The following is a 16,021-nucleotide window of genomic DNA, read 5'->3' as shown; positions in this document are numbered from 1 at the left end:
TGGTCATGCATATGGGTATTCACCATCAAGGGATCAAGGAATTTTGGATGGCTGGCCGAGGGAGCGGATGGGAAGGAAGGGAAGCTTGTTCTGCGGGAGCGAGTCGTGAGGGCATTCGTGGGTGCATTCCACGAAGACTAGGATTGGGTGAGATGGGAATCATAGGATAGGATGACCCAAAGAGAGAGGGATGGGTGGGTAAATCAATGGCACATCGAGATAATCGAATCGACATCGTTAATAGGGGGCTTCTCTGGTTGGCTGGCTAGCTAGCTGGTTGGTTGGGAGGATGGTGATGCGGGATGTGCTCATTCACAACCAACACCGTAGCAGCAGCTATAGCAGCAACACTAGTGACTAGTTACAGCACCCAAAACTGCGGTGGAGTTTGTTTGGCGTTCTGGGTTGGGATGCGTTTGGGTTAGTATACACACAGAGGACAGAGAGATCAGTTAGTTTTGAATTTGATTTGATGATGTGCGGGATGTTCTCATGTGTCCTCTGGGTCGATCAGATCCCAAGAGATTGAAAGGAGATATTTAGTTTAGATCTGACTAGTCGATTCAAGATTCAGGATGAGGAGAGAGGAGAGAACCCGGTCGCTAAGTGTAGGCGTAGGTGTACAGAGCTGTACTTCCCCGCCGCTCGCTACCCTCGAAGATGGCACCGGTTTCCTGGGTGGGTTTTGTCGGTTTGGATTTTTGTTTCTTTCCTGACGAGGCATTTGTTCGCCGTGCCATCATCGTTCATATCACGCACCGCTGGTCAGGTAAATAATAAGCATTATATTGTAAGGGGGACATGCGTGTTCAGTTCAGTTAAATTCAGTTCAGTTCAATTCCAGGTTCATGCAGATTGGATTTGCCGTCTGACGCTCGTTCCATTCTTTCATTCATTCATTGCGAGGGCGAGGAGGAAAAAAAGAAAATTGCCTCCGGGATTGGGTTGCTCAGGGGCTAAACGAATTGGGATGGACAAGACCCGTTTGACTTTTGATGTGGTGTTGCGATCCCGACATCGGGGGCTGCCAAAGGGCACCTGATTGTGGCCGACGCGCTGGCAACCTGGGTATGAAGAGGGGGAAGGATGGAGGGATACAAAGGGGGATTGCACAAGGACGAGTGAGTGCGGAAGCGGTATAGTGTAAGGAGGTGGCGGGGTAAAGGTTGAGGAAAGGTGTTGTTGTGCAATGATCGGACGGTTTGCAGGCCGGGTTCCATTCTCGGCGAGGATTTCTCTTTCGTTGGATTAGACATAACCATGAAATATCACTGTTATTACACTACTGTGAGTACGTGAGAAGAAGAGAATAAGGATATATTTGTCTCTGCGTGTCCGGCGATGGGAGCCTTGCGGGGAAGATTGCTGTCAGAAAATCGCGCTCTGAATTGGTAGTGATGCACGCCGCAAAGCAAAGATTGCATGGCGAGTTTATCAGGCAGCAAAAAACATAGCGGAGATAGCAAAGTAAAGGGCAAAGAAAGAGGACAAATTTGCGGCGGCGGCTCCGGAGAATGCGCGAGCAGGAGCAGGTGGGTGCGAAGATGCAAATTCGATCAGGAGAGTTGATGTGTGTGGACGAGGCTGTGTGGCGAGAAGGGATGGTGGACTGGCGAGGCGAGGCGATACACGTCCGTCTGGCGAAGGGGACGAGGGATCAGCGCGACCATCGCCATCGGGGTGCCTGCGCGACAAACAGAGAACAGTGTAGATACGCGTCGGGACTCGAGGGGATTGGTCGGCAACTGGCTCAAGGAAAAAAGAAAAAGAAATCGAGGAAAGGAAAAGAAAGATGCTGTAAGGAGATTGAGCCGAACCGGGCAGGCAACTGGTCCTCGAAGCGGTAACGCTGCCGGCTTCTTGTGTTCCATCGCATCCTCCCTCTCTCCCAGCCCATATACATCCAAGCCATCCCGCTCTCTACCCCTTCTCTCCTTTCATCCACCATCCCCTCCGCTTTTCGTCTCTCCGTCCCTCCCACTGCCCCTTGCTGTATCCATCTACCCACTCTGCTTCCGCTGCATTCTCAAGTCCAACTCTCTTCTCCTCGTCCGCCATGGACAACTACTCTCACCATAGCCCGCACAACCTAGCCCCGCGCTACTCTCAGCTCCCGCATAGCCAACAGCAACAGCAGCAGCACCCGCTCAGCCAACACCAGCCAGCGGGACCAACGGCGGGCGGGTTTTACCCCGTGCAGCGCCCTTCTATCGACGTTGATGCTCTCGCCGCAGGCGTTCAACGCTACCTCCCTGGCCGTCCGCAAACGGGTTACAACAACTCGTATATCGCCCTTCCGCCCGGTGTGGACCCGGCAACCGTCGATTTCCGTACGTTCTACCCGTACAATCCGTCCGAGGTCAAGCACCGCAAGCGAACGACGCGTCCCCAGCTCAAGGTGCTCGAGGACACGTTCAAACGCGAGACGAAGCCAAATGCCGCGCTCAGGAAGCAGCTGGCTGCTCAGCTGGAGATGACCCCGCGTGGTGTCCAGGTGCGATTCGTTTTTTTACGCGTCAATACACTTGTTGCTTCCTCTCCGTCCTTCCTCTCTTCGCCACCCAACACACAGCTGCCGGAGAGAAGCTCGGCCCCCTCTATCCCCTTGCAACACGCTCTCCTTCCAAGCCCCACCTCATCCTGTTTCCCCCTCGATTCCACGTCTTTTCCCGAACTTCTTCGCCCCTCTTCTCCCTCGTGTCGATATGCTCACATTTTTTATTTTCTTCCCTGTCTAGGTCTGGTTCCAGAACAGGTATCTATTTTGTCTGCATGATGTCGCGTGGTCTGCCTCGCGTGTTTGTTGCTGGCTGTCCGATTGCCTCAATCAGCGGCCCAACTCACCGCGAGTCCGCCCTTCCCGCTCCTCGTGTCTCTCAATCCAGCTTGCATCAGTATACTGACTTGCTCTTTCTTTTTCCCTGCCCCTCATCCCCCCTTCCCTTCCTCATTTTTTTACAGGCGCGCTAAGGAAAAGACTTTAGCAAAGAAGGCAGCATCATCGTCTGCCAATAATGGCAGAGACAGAAAGTCAATCAGTCTGGGTGCCCAGAACGGAGATGCCATAGACGACGCTGACGGCGATGTTGATTGTGACGATGGTGATACCGCCGCAGAAGATGACAACCCCAACAGCGAACAGGTCGCACAACCTGCCAAACAGACTCCAGGCACCGAAATCGCCCTGGATGAACGCAAACGCTCTCACTCGTCCTCCAACTCACCCGAGAGCACCTCTCCAGAGCTTACCCCACCCAACGCCCATGCTGATATTGCACCGCATGTGAATGTGAGCCCTGATGATGACAGCGCTGCCAGACAGCCTGAAGTGAAGCAGAACATGGAAATGCCCATGTCTGGCTTCCCTCCATCCTCATGGCAGGGACCGCCGCGATCGATGAGCCGCACGCCAACGTTGGGCATGGGGCTGGAGCAGGGAGCCGAGTTCACAGGCGAAGCAGGATTTGGTGGTAATGGTTTACAAGCGATACCCATGCAGGATCACTACACGCGACGCCCATCGCTTCCGACGCACCTTGGCATCGGCCCTTCACGTGTACGAGCAGGCTACCTCGCCAGTCCACGGGCTTCGGCCTTGTCTTTGGGAGGTGGGGTCAACGCTGCTCGAATGGTGGGCTACGATCCGAACGCACGCAGGATGAGCCTCGACCGCCTTGCGAGCCACCCCTACGCACATGTCGCAGCTCAGGCGAACTCTCTTGTGTACGGCCCCGGCGCGACACGTTTCCGACCTTCCTTGCCTGCTACAACGCATAGCACCCCGACCCTTACTCCACAGGCTCGGACGGCTGATCTCCCGCCCGTTGATCAACAACCGAGTGTCGATAGTAACCAGAATAGCAATGGCGATGGAGATGCGGCCAGTGGGATACCCGAACTATCACTGCCGCCGCACTTGCAGCACTCAACTCCCGTTACGGACATGCGACCGGAACTCATGCACCGCCAATCATTACCTGCACACCTTGCCACACCCCAGCAATTACCAGCATCCACTGGCTTTGCAAGCCAGCCTCAGTCGGCGAGTGCTATGTCCATGCGTTTCCCCCGCCAGGGACATGTCTATACGCTCTCAGCGCGCAATTATCAGCCACCCATTCCCGGCCCTCTTCCGAATCCCGACTTCTCGTTTGGTTCCGTTGGCAATGGCGAGTGTGAAGGCGCACAGACAGAGGGTTCTGGTACTCCAGACCAGCAGCTGCAGTCATCGCTTAACAACTTCCAGTTCCCGGAAATGGAGAAGGATGACAATGGTGCTGCGGGTGGCAGTAACAGCTTAGATATGGAAATGGATGGCGAATCCCGTCCAACCTTACCGCCTGGAGGATTAGGAGGCCGACCACCTGTATTCTATCGCGACTCTCAGGGCCTTCATGGTGCTGCAAACCCATACACGCCTCGCTTCGGGTCAATTGCTAGTACAGCGAGCATTGCAGACTCGGAGTCAAGCGTAACGAGTGGCGCCTGCTTCAGTAGCGAGGCTGGCAGTGGGTTCGACGTCCAGGTCAACTCGGCTGGTCACTCGTCCATAGGATATAACGATACGCGGAGAGGCTCATGGTTTGTGATCTGATGTTTCTTCACTTTGGGTCCCTTTCTAACATTCGCTGTTCTTTTTTATAGTACTGGGTCTATGATGGACATGTTCTCTAATCTCGACGTCCACAATAGCTCCCAGTCCTCGCTGCCAAACTCCCACCACGATGCCCAGAAAAAGGACCAGCACTCATCGCATGTGCCAATCAGCAGGAGCAGCGAGTTGGCGCTTGCTCTCATGCCGGTGAGCTGGCGATTTCCCTTGTAATTTGATTTGTTTTTGGGTAACTGACTTCGTATTGCATAGGATGATGACAAGACGTCATCCATGTATGGTGGCGACAATGGCAGTAACGTCAACGTAAACATGAATGACGCATCGGATGTAGGGGTGTACAACCGGGCGAGTATGAGCTCATCCGACCTTTCGCACGGACATAGCGGACATTTGCGTAGGCATCCACTTGCAGCGTTGCCTCGATCTGCTGGGTCATCGCGCTCGTCACTCGGCTTCCGCTCCCGGCCATTGCGGCTTGAAACAGACAAGATTGACTTCATGCATAATTTTGATGCAGTGTCTGAAACGGGACATTATTCACCCGTGTCGCACCCAAGTCCTGCGCCCTTCGAATTCCCGCTGAGTGAACAATCGGGTGGCAGCAGTACTGCTCATGGAAGTGACAGTCATAATGATAGCAGAATGGATCACGATGGCGGGATGGTGAGCCATGTACAGCACCATCAATACGGTGTCGACGAATCCCGACATGCTTCTCAACAGCATCATTCTGGGATGTACGCACCGCCGCATTCAGCCCCGTACTCATTACATGGCCATTCCCAAGAAAACGTAGCGCCCTATGGGTACTACAATTGACCAACCTCTGTCTTTTCCCCGCATATTGGCTGATGCTTGCGTCACAATCTAACTCTCCTACCCTACCTTTACCTTCTTCCCTGGTTGCAAGGCTTCCGTTCTTGTAACCAACGGCCCTTCCCTATTTCCCCACCTTCCGCCTGTCTCCTACGCTACAACCAACCTTCGTCATCTTGCCCTCACGACTGCAATTCCGAGATTTTGGTCCCATCCGGGTGATTCCCAATTCAAAAATTAATTTTTATTACTATTCGCGCCGATGCCTTTATATGTACTTTATATTTTCCTCTTGCGCGCTCAATATCTTGGCTGTCCTATTTCGTCTTATCTATTTGCTTTTCGTTCTGATACTCTCTTTTTTTCCCTTATTCTGACATCACTTACTCGCCCGCTCGCTCACTTCTTCCTTTGTTAACTAACGCCTACGTCTGCTTTCTGTTATTCGTTTCCCAGACGTTGTGTTCACTCTCACTTTTGTTACACGGACACTTTGGCACGAATTTGCTTTGTTCAGTTGGATCTCTAACGCCTGCTCACTCGTTTGGCTTTCCCCAAATCACAATCCATAACCACAATAACGACGCTCCTTTTCTTTCTTTCTTATGTTTCTCATCTCGTCATACGTCATACCACTTTGTCTCTCTGTGTGTTTGTTCGTCTGTCCGTCTACTCCCACTGGTATTCTACCCCACGCATTTTTTCTTGCATAGTGAATGTAATTACCCACTTTTTTTCTTCACCCTCCCCGTTGTTCTATCTATCTATCTCCCCATCCAACGCAACGCAACGCAATCCTTACCCTTGTTTTTTTCGTCGTCCCTCCTTATGAATCGCCCACCACCGCCCGTTCAGTCGCGATCCTACCTGTACTCTACTGCAGGACCGTCTCGACTGTCTGAGATTCTGGTGGTGCGAACATATATCAATTGGCTGGTTGACCTAGTGTTATTTTGTTTGATGTCTGCTGTACTTTGTTCTGTCTCCGTCTCCTTGTCTCCTTGTCTCCTTGTCTCTTAGTGTTTTAGTTTTCTATTTCTGTTTTGTTTTTCTCTCCCTACTTGCTGCAGCTAGCTTGTCATTACAATAGAACGCAAATAATTAATTCAGGTCTTCATTATTTCCTTCTGGGTAATTAATTACAAGATTGTGTGTGGTTTTGGGGTACGAGAGATTAGTTAGTGTTAGGCAAAGAAAAGAGAAGGTTTCTATATGTAATTGCTTAATACCCTAATACCCCACAAAACCCGAAAACTGAAAACTGAAAAATGTGCATATACGGAGTATACTACTAAAATAGATAAATATGATATTTCTACGTTACTTTAAAGCTTCGTTGTCTGCGTAGTAGAATTAATCACGAGCGGTGGGTTCGCAGGAGGCGGAGAATGATTATAATACGTCGTAGTAGTAGTCGTTCCCCAAGTCGCACCGTTGCGTTCAGTGATGAGTGCGTGTACTTGCATGCGCAGACCATGGACGATTGCGCGTAAAGCTCCGACTTCTTCGTTCATCCGGAGGTTCTCGGTGGTGAGTGCGACGTCTGTGCGGCGCGCGAGGGCGTCGAGGGAGGAGGAGACGGAGGCGATGCTGGTTCGGAGGGAGAGGAGGGCGTTTTCAAGGGTTGTGTTGAGGTTGATGGGGGCTACGCGTGTAGCTCCTCCTGCTGTATTTGCGTTTGAGGAGGGTTGGGAGGGGGTGATGCTGCCGGAGAGGTCCGGGAAGCGGATGGGAGGAGGCGGGAAGGGTGGTGATGGTTGGAGACGGCTGGAGAAAGGGAAGAGATGCCGAGTGAGAGGGTCGACTTGCATTATTGGTGGAGGCGGAGGTGGTGGTATTACGGCATGTGCGTTATTATTGTTATTACTGTTCGAGTTTGAATTCGAAACATCTTGCGAGGGACTGATAGTTGAAGAAGGGAAGTAGGACGCGAGGAATGCGGGGTCGGAGAATGAAGGTCCTGGACTGGTATTGGAGCTGATCGAGTCGACTTCGCTTGGTGGTGAAGCTGGTGAGGACTCTGGCGAAAAGTTGACGATTGGTGAGAGTGGATTCGGAGAGCGCCATCTATGCGCTTGCTGTAGCTGCTGTTGCTGTGGATCTGAATGATTCCCGTGATTCGAACGACTCGAAGAAGATGACGGGTCCGTAACTTCGCTTGCTTGTGCTCGAGGGCTGTCTCCAGGCTGCCACCACGGGCCCAACGCTCTCCGCGCAATGGCAAGCTCCCGGCGAAGCACGTGAATACTCGTCTCTGCATTGTTCAAATTTTGCCTCAACACTGTATTCTCGTCTCGTAGTGCCGATAGCAACGTGTCATTGACAGCGAAGAACCCTTTTATTGCTTCATATGAACAACTCTGGAGGTGCTCCGGTAGACACCTGCGCCTGCCGTTCCAAGGGCATCCGTGCGCCGAGTGCATACAGGCAACCAGAACCTCTGGGCAGGTGGCGGTATGCTTTATTAATCCGCCGCGTTTGAGTTTTTCAGAACACGCCACACATTGTGTCTCCTGTTCCACACATTTGTCGTTATGCGCCTTAACACCAAAGGAGAAAAAAAATTAGAAAAAATCAGAATGGATGTATGGAAGGTGAGAGAGGACGCGCGTAGCACGAAAGAAAGACCAAGAGAGGGATAGTGTGGGTAGAACGTAGACGTACCTCAAGTTCGGAAGCCGTAACGGATGTGCCACAGGCGATACAGTTCACTAGCCGATGTACGCAGTCGTGCGTGTGTTTCCCGAGGTCCCTTCGGAGAACGGTTTGCTCGCAACCGTCTTCTGAACACGGGACCTGTACGAATTGGCATGCGTCCCTGAGATGAGAGTCGAGAAGCTGTCGTTGGCAGGTCATTCGGCATCCTGACGATCTAAGCGGGCATTCGACGATAAGCTCGTCAACCATCTAAGCAGTGGCAGAACGTAATAAGCAATCATCTCAAAAGTTTCACGGTGCTAGCGCGTCGGCCCGAACTAACGTTTCTCAGCAACAAATTTTCCGGCTTAAGATCATCCAACGTAAGAGGTGAACGATCCACAGGGCAGCACGGTTGTTGTTCCAACGAGCGTTCGATGCACCTCCTACAGAAGGTATGCGAGCATGTTGTCGTTACGACAGGGTTCAGGAATGGACAACTTCGCGCATTTTTACGAAATTATAGAAGAAATTAAAACATAATTGAGCATTACAGCTTTCCGCCACGAACGTGCAGGGGCAAACTTACTGGCAGACGCAGCAGATCTACAAAGTACTGTCAGATGTGTAGTGAAGGTGAAACGGCTGAGAACTCACTAGGTTAGAGTTGACCTCGTCGACGTAGGTGTAGGAGATCATGGCTGTTGAAGAGAGACAGAGACGGGCGCGGGTAGTGCCCATGGACATACGGAACGGAACGCACGCACTCTCCTCGGCACTCGGGTCGGGAGGAACGCCGCATTTGCAGATCGGCGCATGCGTTTGTGGGTCCCAATAATTACTAGATTTGCTATTAAATAAAAATTATGCTGCTCACTGAGTCACACCCCCCGACTTTCCGACTTTGTTTCCCCTGGTCGTTGAAATGTTTACAATTTACTTTCGAGAACCAAAAGTTAAGACGATTCGAATCGCTTTGCTTGTACCACTCTAATACATATGTACAATGATTATCACAAAATATCTATCTGTATTCTTAAGACTTGTGAAAGCAAGCAAAACAGCAGTGCTGTGTTGTCTAGTCTTGCTCAATCATGTCTTTTCTATCACGATTGGAAGATAATCAGTAGAGAACTCCAGCTTCTGGAGTCTCTATTGCCTTCTGACATTGACTGTCAAATTCTCTCCTTGCTATTTTACAGTAAAGGTACCTGTTCTCGTCCACAGCTGAAAGGCAATCACCGTGATATCTAACGTGCTACAGCTGATGCCCGGAGAACTTCGCGTCTTCCAGATTTTGTCACTCGCTAGTACGAGGGTATTACCTCAATGTACAATTGAGAAGGAGCAATTGGCTGTTTCAAACCAAGAACCTCTTCAATCTGTTTTAATTGAATCTAGTATACCCGGTCAGTGGCAGAGACCACACTTGCTGCGGATTGCACAAGTGCACTGAATCGATACAAGGACTTTGTCATGATCCTTACAGAACGGCCTATACACTTGCTAATTCCGAAATTTATCCAGCAGCTTGCTTCTGGACAATAGAGTGAATGACATATGGAGTCTCCCAATTACAAGACAGTACCTTGGCCTCTGTCCTGACTAAACGTCAAGGTCCTCCTTCCTACCAAGCAGATGATCGGACCATACGACAGAAGGTTCGTACTAAGAGCACGGCATTTGCCATGTCAAAGGTTGTGTATGAGGTTAAGGAGAGATTTAGAAGACAGGGAGGCATAACCCGGAGTTGATGTTTCACTCAGATTGTCCGCTGTTCATCCTGCCTGGAAAGCTCCGATAAAAACCATATATATTTTCCTTCCTTTCCCGGGACAAGCCCAGTTACTCGTTCGATCATTGTTTGTGTCCACAGTTCCCAGTAGCCAAACATTGATCATAATACAGTCACCCCATCAACTAGGTGAGTTCTTTGTCATGAAGACACGACTCTTGCAGCAGAAACTATGTTGATAGATAAGATCAACACTTGAAAATCAGAAACACGAAGGGCGTAATGCAAGAGTTAATTACCACGACTATTCAAGCGCCTATATGCACAAGATTAACCCATCGTTCGACTGAAATCCCATTCCGCGCTTTCAACTCCAAGGCCGCTTTACGAAGGCCCCCAGCCGCTCTCTTATACTTCGCCTCTCCTTCCTCACAGTTGTTCATGTACTCATAAACTGTCTTAGCAAACGCCGGCCCGTCGTCGTCGAGTAACTCCCACATTGAACCAATCACGCTTCGAAATCCCGAAAATTGCATGGCCGCTGCAAGGTGAAGAACCTCGTCGTGCGCACCGTCGTGGGGTTGTTCGGCGGTATGGCAGGCAGAAAGAAATGCAAACTCCGCATTGGGAATATTGGCTTGGATAATATCGAGTAACGTTAACCCGTGGTCCGATAGATTGAATGAAGAATTGAAAGGCTTCGAGTCTAAATGTCCATGGCAGACAAAATGGATCCATGTCGCTTCCCGGAGAGCTTTGATCACCGTACGACGGGGCGGGCTATACTTTTTGACTAGTAGTTTGGTGATTAACCCACAATTGCGGATGTTGGAAATCTCCTGCTTAGCTGAATGAAGTGAGGTATCTCCAATGACAAGCACGGTTGGTTCGTCTTCCCTACCGTCTGACCGCGCATTAATGAGAGCTCCGAGGGTCGGAGTATACGACGAGACATATTCGTCTAAGAAGTATCTCGTCGTCAGATATGTATCCTCGAACGGTCCTGCGGCGTGGAAAGGGAGCACGGATAATATCGATGTCGGGCACCACCAAATACGACTACCTTCGTAAATCCCGTGCTCTTTAAGTTTGACGTCGACTTTGGAGACGACTCTGACCCATAGCATCTTCATAGCTTCGCGTAGCTTCTTGTCATATTCCGGCGAATCAGCACCGCGTCGTCGGCGCGTTACCAGGAGCTCGTTACACAATTTAATGCTATCCTGATAAAACTCTTCGTCTAAAGGGACACATTCTACCGGTGAGGCATCGTCGGAGAGAACAATGAGGGCATCAGAGCGATGCCGACAATGGTTAACAATAATGACTGGCCCGTCAGAAGCCGCCTGCTGTAGTACATTGAACGGCGTGGCTTCAAGGAAACGTTCAAACCCCGGAACTTGTCGAATCTCGTTAATAACGTCCTCCTGCTTGGTGGAGAGTAGCTGCTTTAATCTCAACAGCTCATCTAGTGATTTCCGTTCTGTTTGCATATCCGATGCTGGTGCACCACCTTTATTCATGGCGGAACCAGACACTATTGCCTCGTGTGATGCCACGAGATTCTCCAGTCGAAGACTGATATCTCTGAATCTGCTGGTGAGCTCTTCATTTGTATCCGCGAGCTGATCCAGAGGGGTCCTGAGGCCACGCAACTGTGACCACAGCAAGCCCCTTCCTTGCTCGAGTATCTCTATAGCTTCTTCCAACTTATTTTTCTCTATTGCGTAAGACGCTGCCTCCAGCGTGAGCATTTTGTAATCACTGCGTCTGAGGAGGAAGTCATATTGTCCATGAAGAGTTGGGCTTATGGTGAGAGCACGCTGAAGTAGCGACAACGTCATCTTGTAAGCTGCGAAGGTGGTGTCGTGCTCGTGCTCTCGTGCAAGTTCTGCCCATCTATGCGCAGCAGGTAGGCGTTCCAATAAACCCGAGAATCTATGCGTGGCAGCGAGCTCCAATAACTGCATACATTCTTCAAACTCATCCATGCGCCATTGCTGCTCGAGTCTAACATATAAGGAATTTGCGAGATTCTTCAACGATAATGAACGAAGAGGATGACCTTCTGGTCGAAGCATCAGTGCAACTCGGTTGAACTTGATTGCAATTTCAAGCATGTCAGTTCCCCCAAATCGAGAGGATCGTGTGACGAGGGAATCTGCGAGGTTGTTCAGAGACATGGAGCATAGAGGGTGGCCCACAGGGCGAAGCTCCAGCGCAGCTTGGTGCAGCTTAATTGAATTGTCAATGTCCTCAGCCTTTCCATACTGAACAAATCGAGCGCGCAGGTTAGCTGCGAGGTTGCTCAGAGACATAGAACGAAGGGGATGACCTCCTGGGCGAAGCTCCAAGGCGGCTTGGTGCAATTCAATGGCTTCGTCAAGGTCCTCGGCATTTCCGTTCTGATCGAACCGATCAATAAGGGAGTTCGCAAGATTGTTCAGAGACATGGAACGATCAGGATGACCTTGTGGCCGAAGCTCTAGAGCAGCTCGGTGCATATTGATGGCCTCCTCAAGGTCTCCAGCCTGTCCCTGTCGCTCGAATCGGGCGTGCAATGAATTCGCAAGGTTATTAAGAGACATGGCGCGATCGGTGTGGCCCTCGGGACGAAGCCTCAAAGCGGCTCTGTACAACTCGATGGCTTCGTCATGGTCTTCAGCCTTTCCGTACTGCTCGAATTGCATTTGCAGTGAATAAGCCATGTTGCTCAGGGATGTAGAGCGATCATGATGACCTTCGGGGAAAAGCTGCAGGGCAGCCCGGTCCAACTTGATTGCTTCCTCAAGCTTCTCAGCCCCTCCGTACTGCTTGAATTGTGTGCGGAGGCAATCTGCAAGGTTGCTCAGAGACATAGCGCGATCAGGATGACCATCGGGGCGAAGCACTAGGGCGGCTCGATGCAACTCAATTGCCTGCTCAATGTCCTCGCGCATTCCATTCTGTTCGAACCGAGTATGCAAGGAATTTGCAAGGTTATTAATATATAGAGAACGACTGGAATCGCCCTCAGGACGCAGCTCCAAGGCGGTTCTTTGTAGCTCGACTGCCTTGTCGAGATCCTCCGTCCTTCCGTGCTGCTGAAAGCGAGTATGTAGAGAATCTGCAAGGTTACTTAGAGATGCGGAACGATCAGGATGGCCCTTTGGGCGTAAAGCCAAGGCGGCTCGATGCAACGTGATGGCTTCCTCGAGGTTCTCGGGTGTTCCAAGGTACTGGAATCGGGCGTGTAGAGAAAGTGCGAGGCTGTTCAGAGACGAAGAACGACCAGGATGGTCCTTGGAGCGAAGTTCCAGGCTAGCTCGATACAACTCGATTGCGCTGTCAAGATCCTCGATCTGTCCACGCTTCTCAAATCGAGTATGCAAAGAGTTTGCAAGGTTGCTTTGAATGGAAGGACGAAGAGGATGGCCCTCCGTGCATAGCGCCAGAGCAGCTCTATACAACTTGATGGCCTCCTCAAGTTCCTCTACATTTCCACAGCGTTCGAATCGTGTGCTCAGTGAATTCGCAAGGTTATTTAGAGACATAGAGCGATCAGGATGACCTTCCGGACGAAGCTCCAATGCAGTCGGTGCAACTTGATGGCTTCCCTCAGGTCCTCGGTTTGTCTGCGCTGGTTAAACCGAGTATGCAGGGAGCATGCGAGGGTGTTCAGGGACATAGAACGAAGAGGATGGCCTTCAGGGCGAAGCTCCAAGGCGGCTAGTAGCAGCTCTATTGCCTTGTCAAGGTCTGCAGTCCTCCTATGATGCTCGAATATGCTGTTCAGGAAACTTGCGTGGTTACTCAGGCACGTGGAACGATCAGGGTGACCTTCTGGATAAAGGTCCAGGGCAGCTTGGTTCAACTCGATGGCCTTGTCGAGATCCTCAGATCTTCCACGCTGCTGGAATCGAGTGTGTAGAGAAAGTGCGAAGTTGGTCAGAGACATAGCACGATCAGGGTGGCCTTCGGGGTGGCATTCCAGAATGGCTCGTCGTAACTCGATGGCCTCGGTAAGTTCCTCAGGTCTTCCATTCTGCTGAAATCGAGTGCACAGAGAATGTGCGAGGTTGCTCAGAGACATAGCACGATCAGGGTGGCCTTCGGGGTGACATTCCACGATAGCTCGTCGTAATCCGGTTTCTTCCTCAAGATCTTCGGTCCTTCCGCTCTGCCCGAAACGAGTGGCAAGAGAAGTTGCGAGTTTGTCCAGATACGCAGCGCGTTCGGAATGACCTTCTGGAAGTAACTCCAGAGTTGCTCGGTGAAACTCGATGCCTTCGTCAAGGTCCTCGATCCTCTTATTTTGGTCAAATCGAAGATCCAAGGATGTTGCAAGAAGGTGCAAAGGCATAAGGCGAAGAGGATGGCCTTCGGGATGGAGATCCAGAGCGGTTCGACCCAGCTTGATGGCCTCTTCCAGATCTTCTATTTGCTCCCATCGAATGTATCGCATCTGGAGAGCTAATAAAAGGTAAAGCAACGGTCCAGGGCGATCGCGATGTCCTTCAAGGCGAATATCGAGGGCATTACGGCTATGCTTGATAGACATTTCAAGCTCTTCTCGCACTTTAGATTGTGTGAAGCGGTTCCAGTAGTCGATGGCGAGGTTATGATGTGTATGATAACTATCAAGGGGATCCTGAACCGCAGCATTGCTTGTTGCCATCTTTCGATATTCCCCAGTTCGCCTACGAAAATTTGGTCAAAACGTGATCCCATAGCAAAAAAACATCAATACGCCGAACAAAGATACATTACCTAGCAGTGTCAACTTGTCTTGACGCTTTCGTCCGGCGCAGAGCCAACAGTTTCTAGCCTCTAAGAAGCTTTGTGTAATTAGATGAACCACAATCGCCCCTCCTTGGACTGACAACTGTGTCTTGGATGGGAGGATGAGTGCCAGCTCGCGCAATGGATGCGACGCTGTGGTTAAGAGTCAAGGGTGAACGTTCGTCCCTGTACCTATCATCTTGGTGACACGGCGCCGACGTTGACAGTGGGCGTGGCATTCATCTTGACACTGAGGCAAAAATAGCTTTACGGACTTTCGCAAATCGCGATGAAATGTAATTCAGGTATAGCAGACACTGTAGCGTCATGTTGAGATATTCTAATATCCAATGGATGCGGTTGGGAAAGAACTTTGAATCGAATGACTCAATGAGTGTTCAGAAGACTTTGGTCATGTGATCAAGAAATGACACATTTACTCAGTGATCGGCACTGAAACCAAGTTCGCAACTCATCCTCGCAACTCCCTCCTTATTCCACGACGATACTTTCGCAGCAGAATGTCTGAGAAGAAAGGGGCATACGGAACAACAGCCGCAGACACGAACTTCCGACGAAAATGGGATAAAGAAGAATACGCCGAGAAGGCTCGACAGAAAGATGCAGACGAGAAAGAACGAATGCAGGAGAACGAGGAGCGTCTTAAGAAAGGTATGTATTGGCGTATTCGAACATCCAATACCTTAGGCTTAATTCTAATCGGACACCGTTTTCAGGCAAAAAGCCACGAAAAGGTCCAAAGGACGACGTGCCCAAACCAACTGAATTGATGAAACTCCGCGATTTCGACCTGGAGCTCGAGAAGAACCTCAACAAAACCGTCGTGGTAGCGAACCCCACGGGTCGTGGACCAGGCCAACCTGGATTTCATTGCGAGAAATGTAATCGGACGTATAAAGATACGACATCGTATCTGGATCATATCAATAGTAGAGCTCGTAAGCTTTCATTCCTTTTAATCTTCGAATTATTTATAATTTTGTCACTTATAATCTTTACCAACTTGAAATTGATTTGACTTTTAGATCTTCGAATGATCGGCCAGAAAACCCAAATCGAACGATCCACCGTCGAACAAGTCCGTGCACGAATAGCCTTCCTCCGCGAACAGAAACGCGAAGCCTCAAACGCAAAAACATTCGACTTCAACAGGAGATTAGCCGAAGTGAAGGAGAAAGCCGATGCAGAGCGGGAAGCGAAGAAAGCTGCAAAGAAAGCTGAGAAGGAGAAGGCTCGGATGGAGATCCTCAAGGATGTACAACAGGACGACGAAATGGCTCAGATGATGGGATTTGGCGGGTTCGGTTCCACCAAAAAATAAACACTTGTCGCGAGCTGGTGGGGTCTTCTTCAATTTTCATTTTAGCAGCACATAATTTATTCGAAAGCAATGTACGTATACAAAATGATGGACCTTAGTACTTCTCTTTTTTTGT

The 16,021-nt window shown here is 50.4% G+C and overlaps 4 protein-coding genes across 4 annotated transcripts; 2 read left to right on the top strand and 2 right to left on the bottom strand.

Moving 5' to 3' along the window:
- Window positions 1–1,977: 1,977 nt before the first annotated feature.
- On the top strand, window positions 1,978–6,472 carry FOMMEDRAFT_140712 (uncharacterized protein). The gene is made up of 5 exons (XM_007266547.1): window positions 1,978–2,494; window positions 2,739–2,755; window positions 2,962–4,581; window positions 4,645–4,801; window positions 4,865–6,472. The coding sequence occupies exons 1-5, from the start codon at window positions 2,057–2,059 to the stop codon at window positions 5,432–5,434; spliced, it is 2,802 nt and encodes a 933-aa protein (XP_007266609.1). The 5' UTR covers window positions 1,978–2,056; the 3' UTR covers window positions 5,435–6,472.
- Window positions 6,473–6,584: 112 nt separating this feature from the next.
- FOMMEDRAFT_168016 (uncharacterized protein) lies at window positions 6,585–8,886 on the bottom strand (the record flags this gene model as incomplete). The annotated part of the gene is made up of 6 exons (XM_007266546.1): window positions 6,585–7,971; window positions 8,096–8,338; window positions 8,412–8,568; window positions 8,658–8,674; window positions 8,726–8,769; window positions 8,832–8,886. The coding sequence occupies 6 exons, from the start codon at window positions 8,884–8,886 to the stop codon at window positions 6,757–6,759; spliced, it is 1,731 nt and encodes a 576-aa protein (XP_007266608.1). The 3' UTR covers window positions 6,585–6,756.
- A 1,225-nt stretch (window positions 8,887–10,111) lies between these two features.
- Window positions 10,112–13,875, bottom strand: FOMMEDRAFT_86361 (TPR-like protein; the record flags this gene model as incomplete). Its single annotated transcript, XM_007266545.1, has 3 exons — window positions 10,112–11,286; window positions 11,317–13,353; window positions 13,623–13,875. The coding sequence occupies 3 exons, from the start codon at window positions 13,873–13,875 to the stop codon at window positions 10,112–10,114; spliced, it is 3,465 nt and encodes a 1,154-aa protein (XP_007266607.1).
- Window positions 13,876–15,085: 1,210 nt separating this feature from the next.
- Window positions 15,086–15,906, top strand: FOMMEDRAFT_85195 (uncharacterized protein; the record flags this gene model as incomplete). The annotated part of the gene is made up of 3 exons (XM_007266544.1): window positions 15,086–15,236; window positions 15,302–15,523; window positions 15,611–15,906. The coding sequence occupies 3 exons, from the start codon at window positions 15,086–15,088 to the stop codon at window positions 15,904–15,906; spliced, it is 669 nt and encodes a 222-aa protein (XP_007266606.1).
- Between the last annotated feature and the right edge of the window lie 115 nt (window positions 15,907–16,021).

This window comes from Fomitiporia mediterranea (genome assembly GCF_000271605.1).
Source record: "Fomitiporia mediterranea MF3/22 unplaced genomic scaffold FOMMEscaffold_6, whole genome shotgun sequence".
NCBI classification, from domain to species: domain Eukaryota; kingdom Fungi; phylum Basidiomycota; class Agaricomycetes; order Hymenochaetales; family Hymenochaetaceae; genus Fomitiporia; species Fomitiporia mediterranea.
This window is presented reverse-complemented; position numbering and strand designations above follow the sequence as displayed.

Coding starts and splice junctions, on each gene's coding strand:
- FOMMEDRAFT_140712 (XM_007266547.1), top strand. CDS start 2,057: ATGGACAACTACTCTCACCATAGCCCGCACAACCTAGCCCCGCGCTAC. Junction 4,582..4,644: donor GATACGCGGAGAGGCTCATG/GTTTGTGATCTG, acceptor TCTTTTTTATAG/TACTGGGTCTATGATGGACA. Junction 4,802..4,864: donor TGGCGCTTGCTCTCATGCCG/GTGAGCTGGCGA, acceptor CGTATTGCATAG/GATGATGACAAGACGTCATC.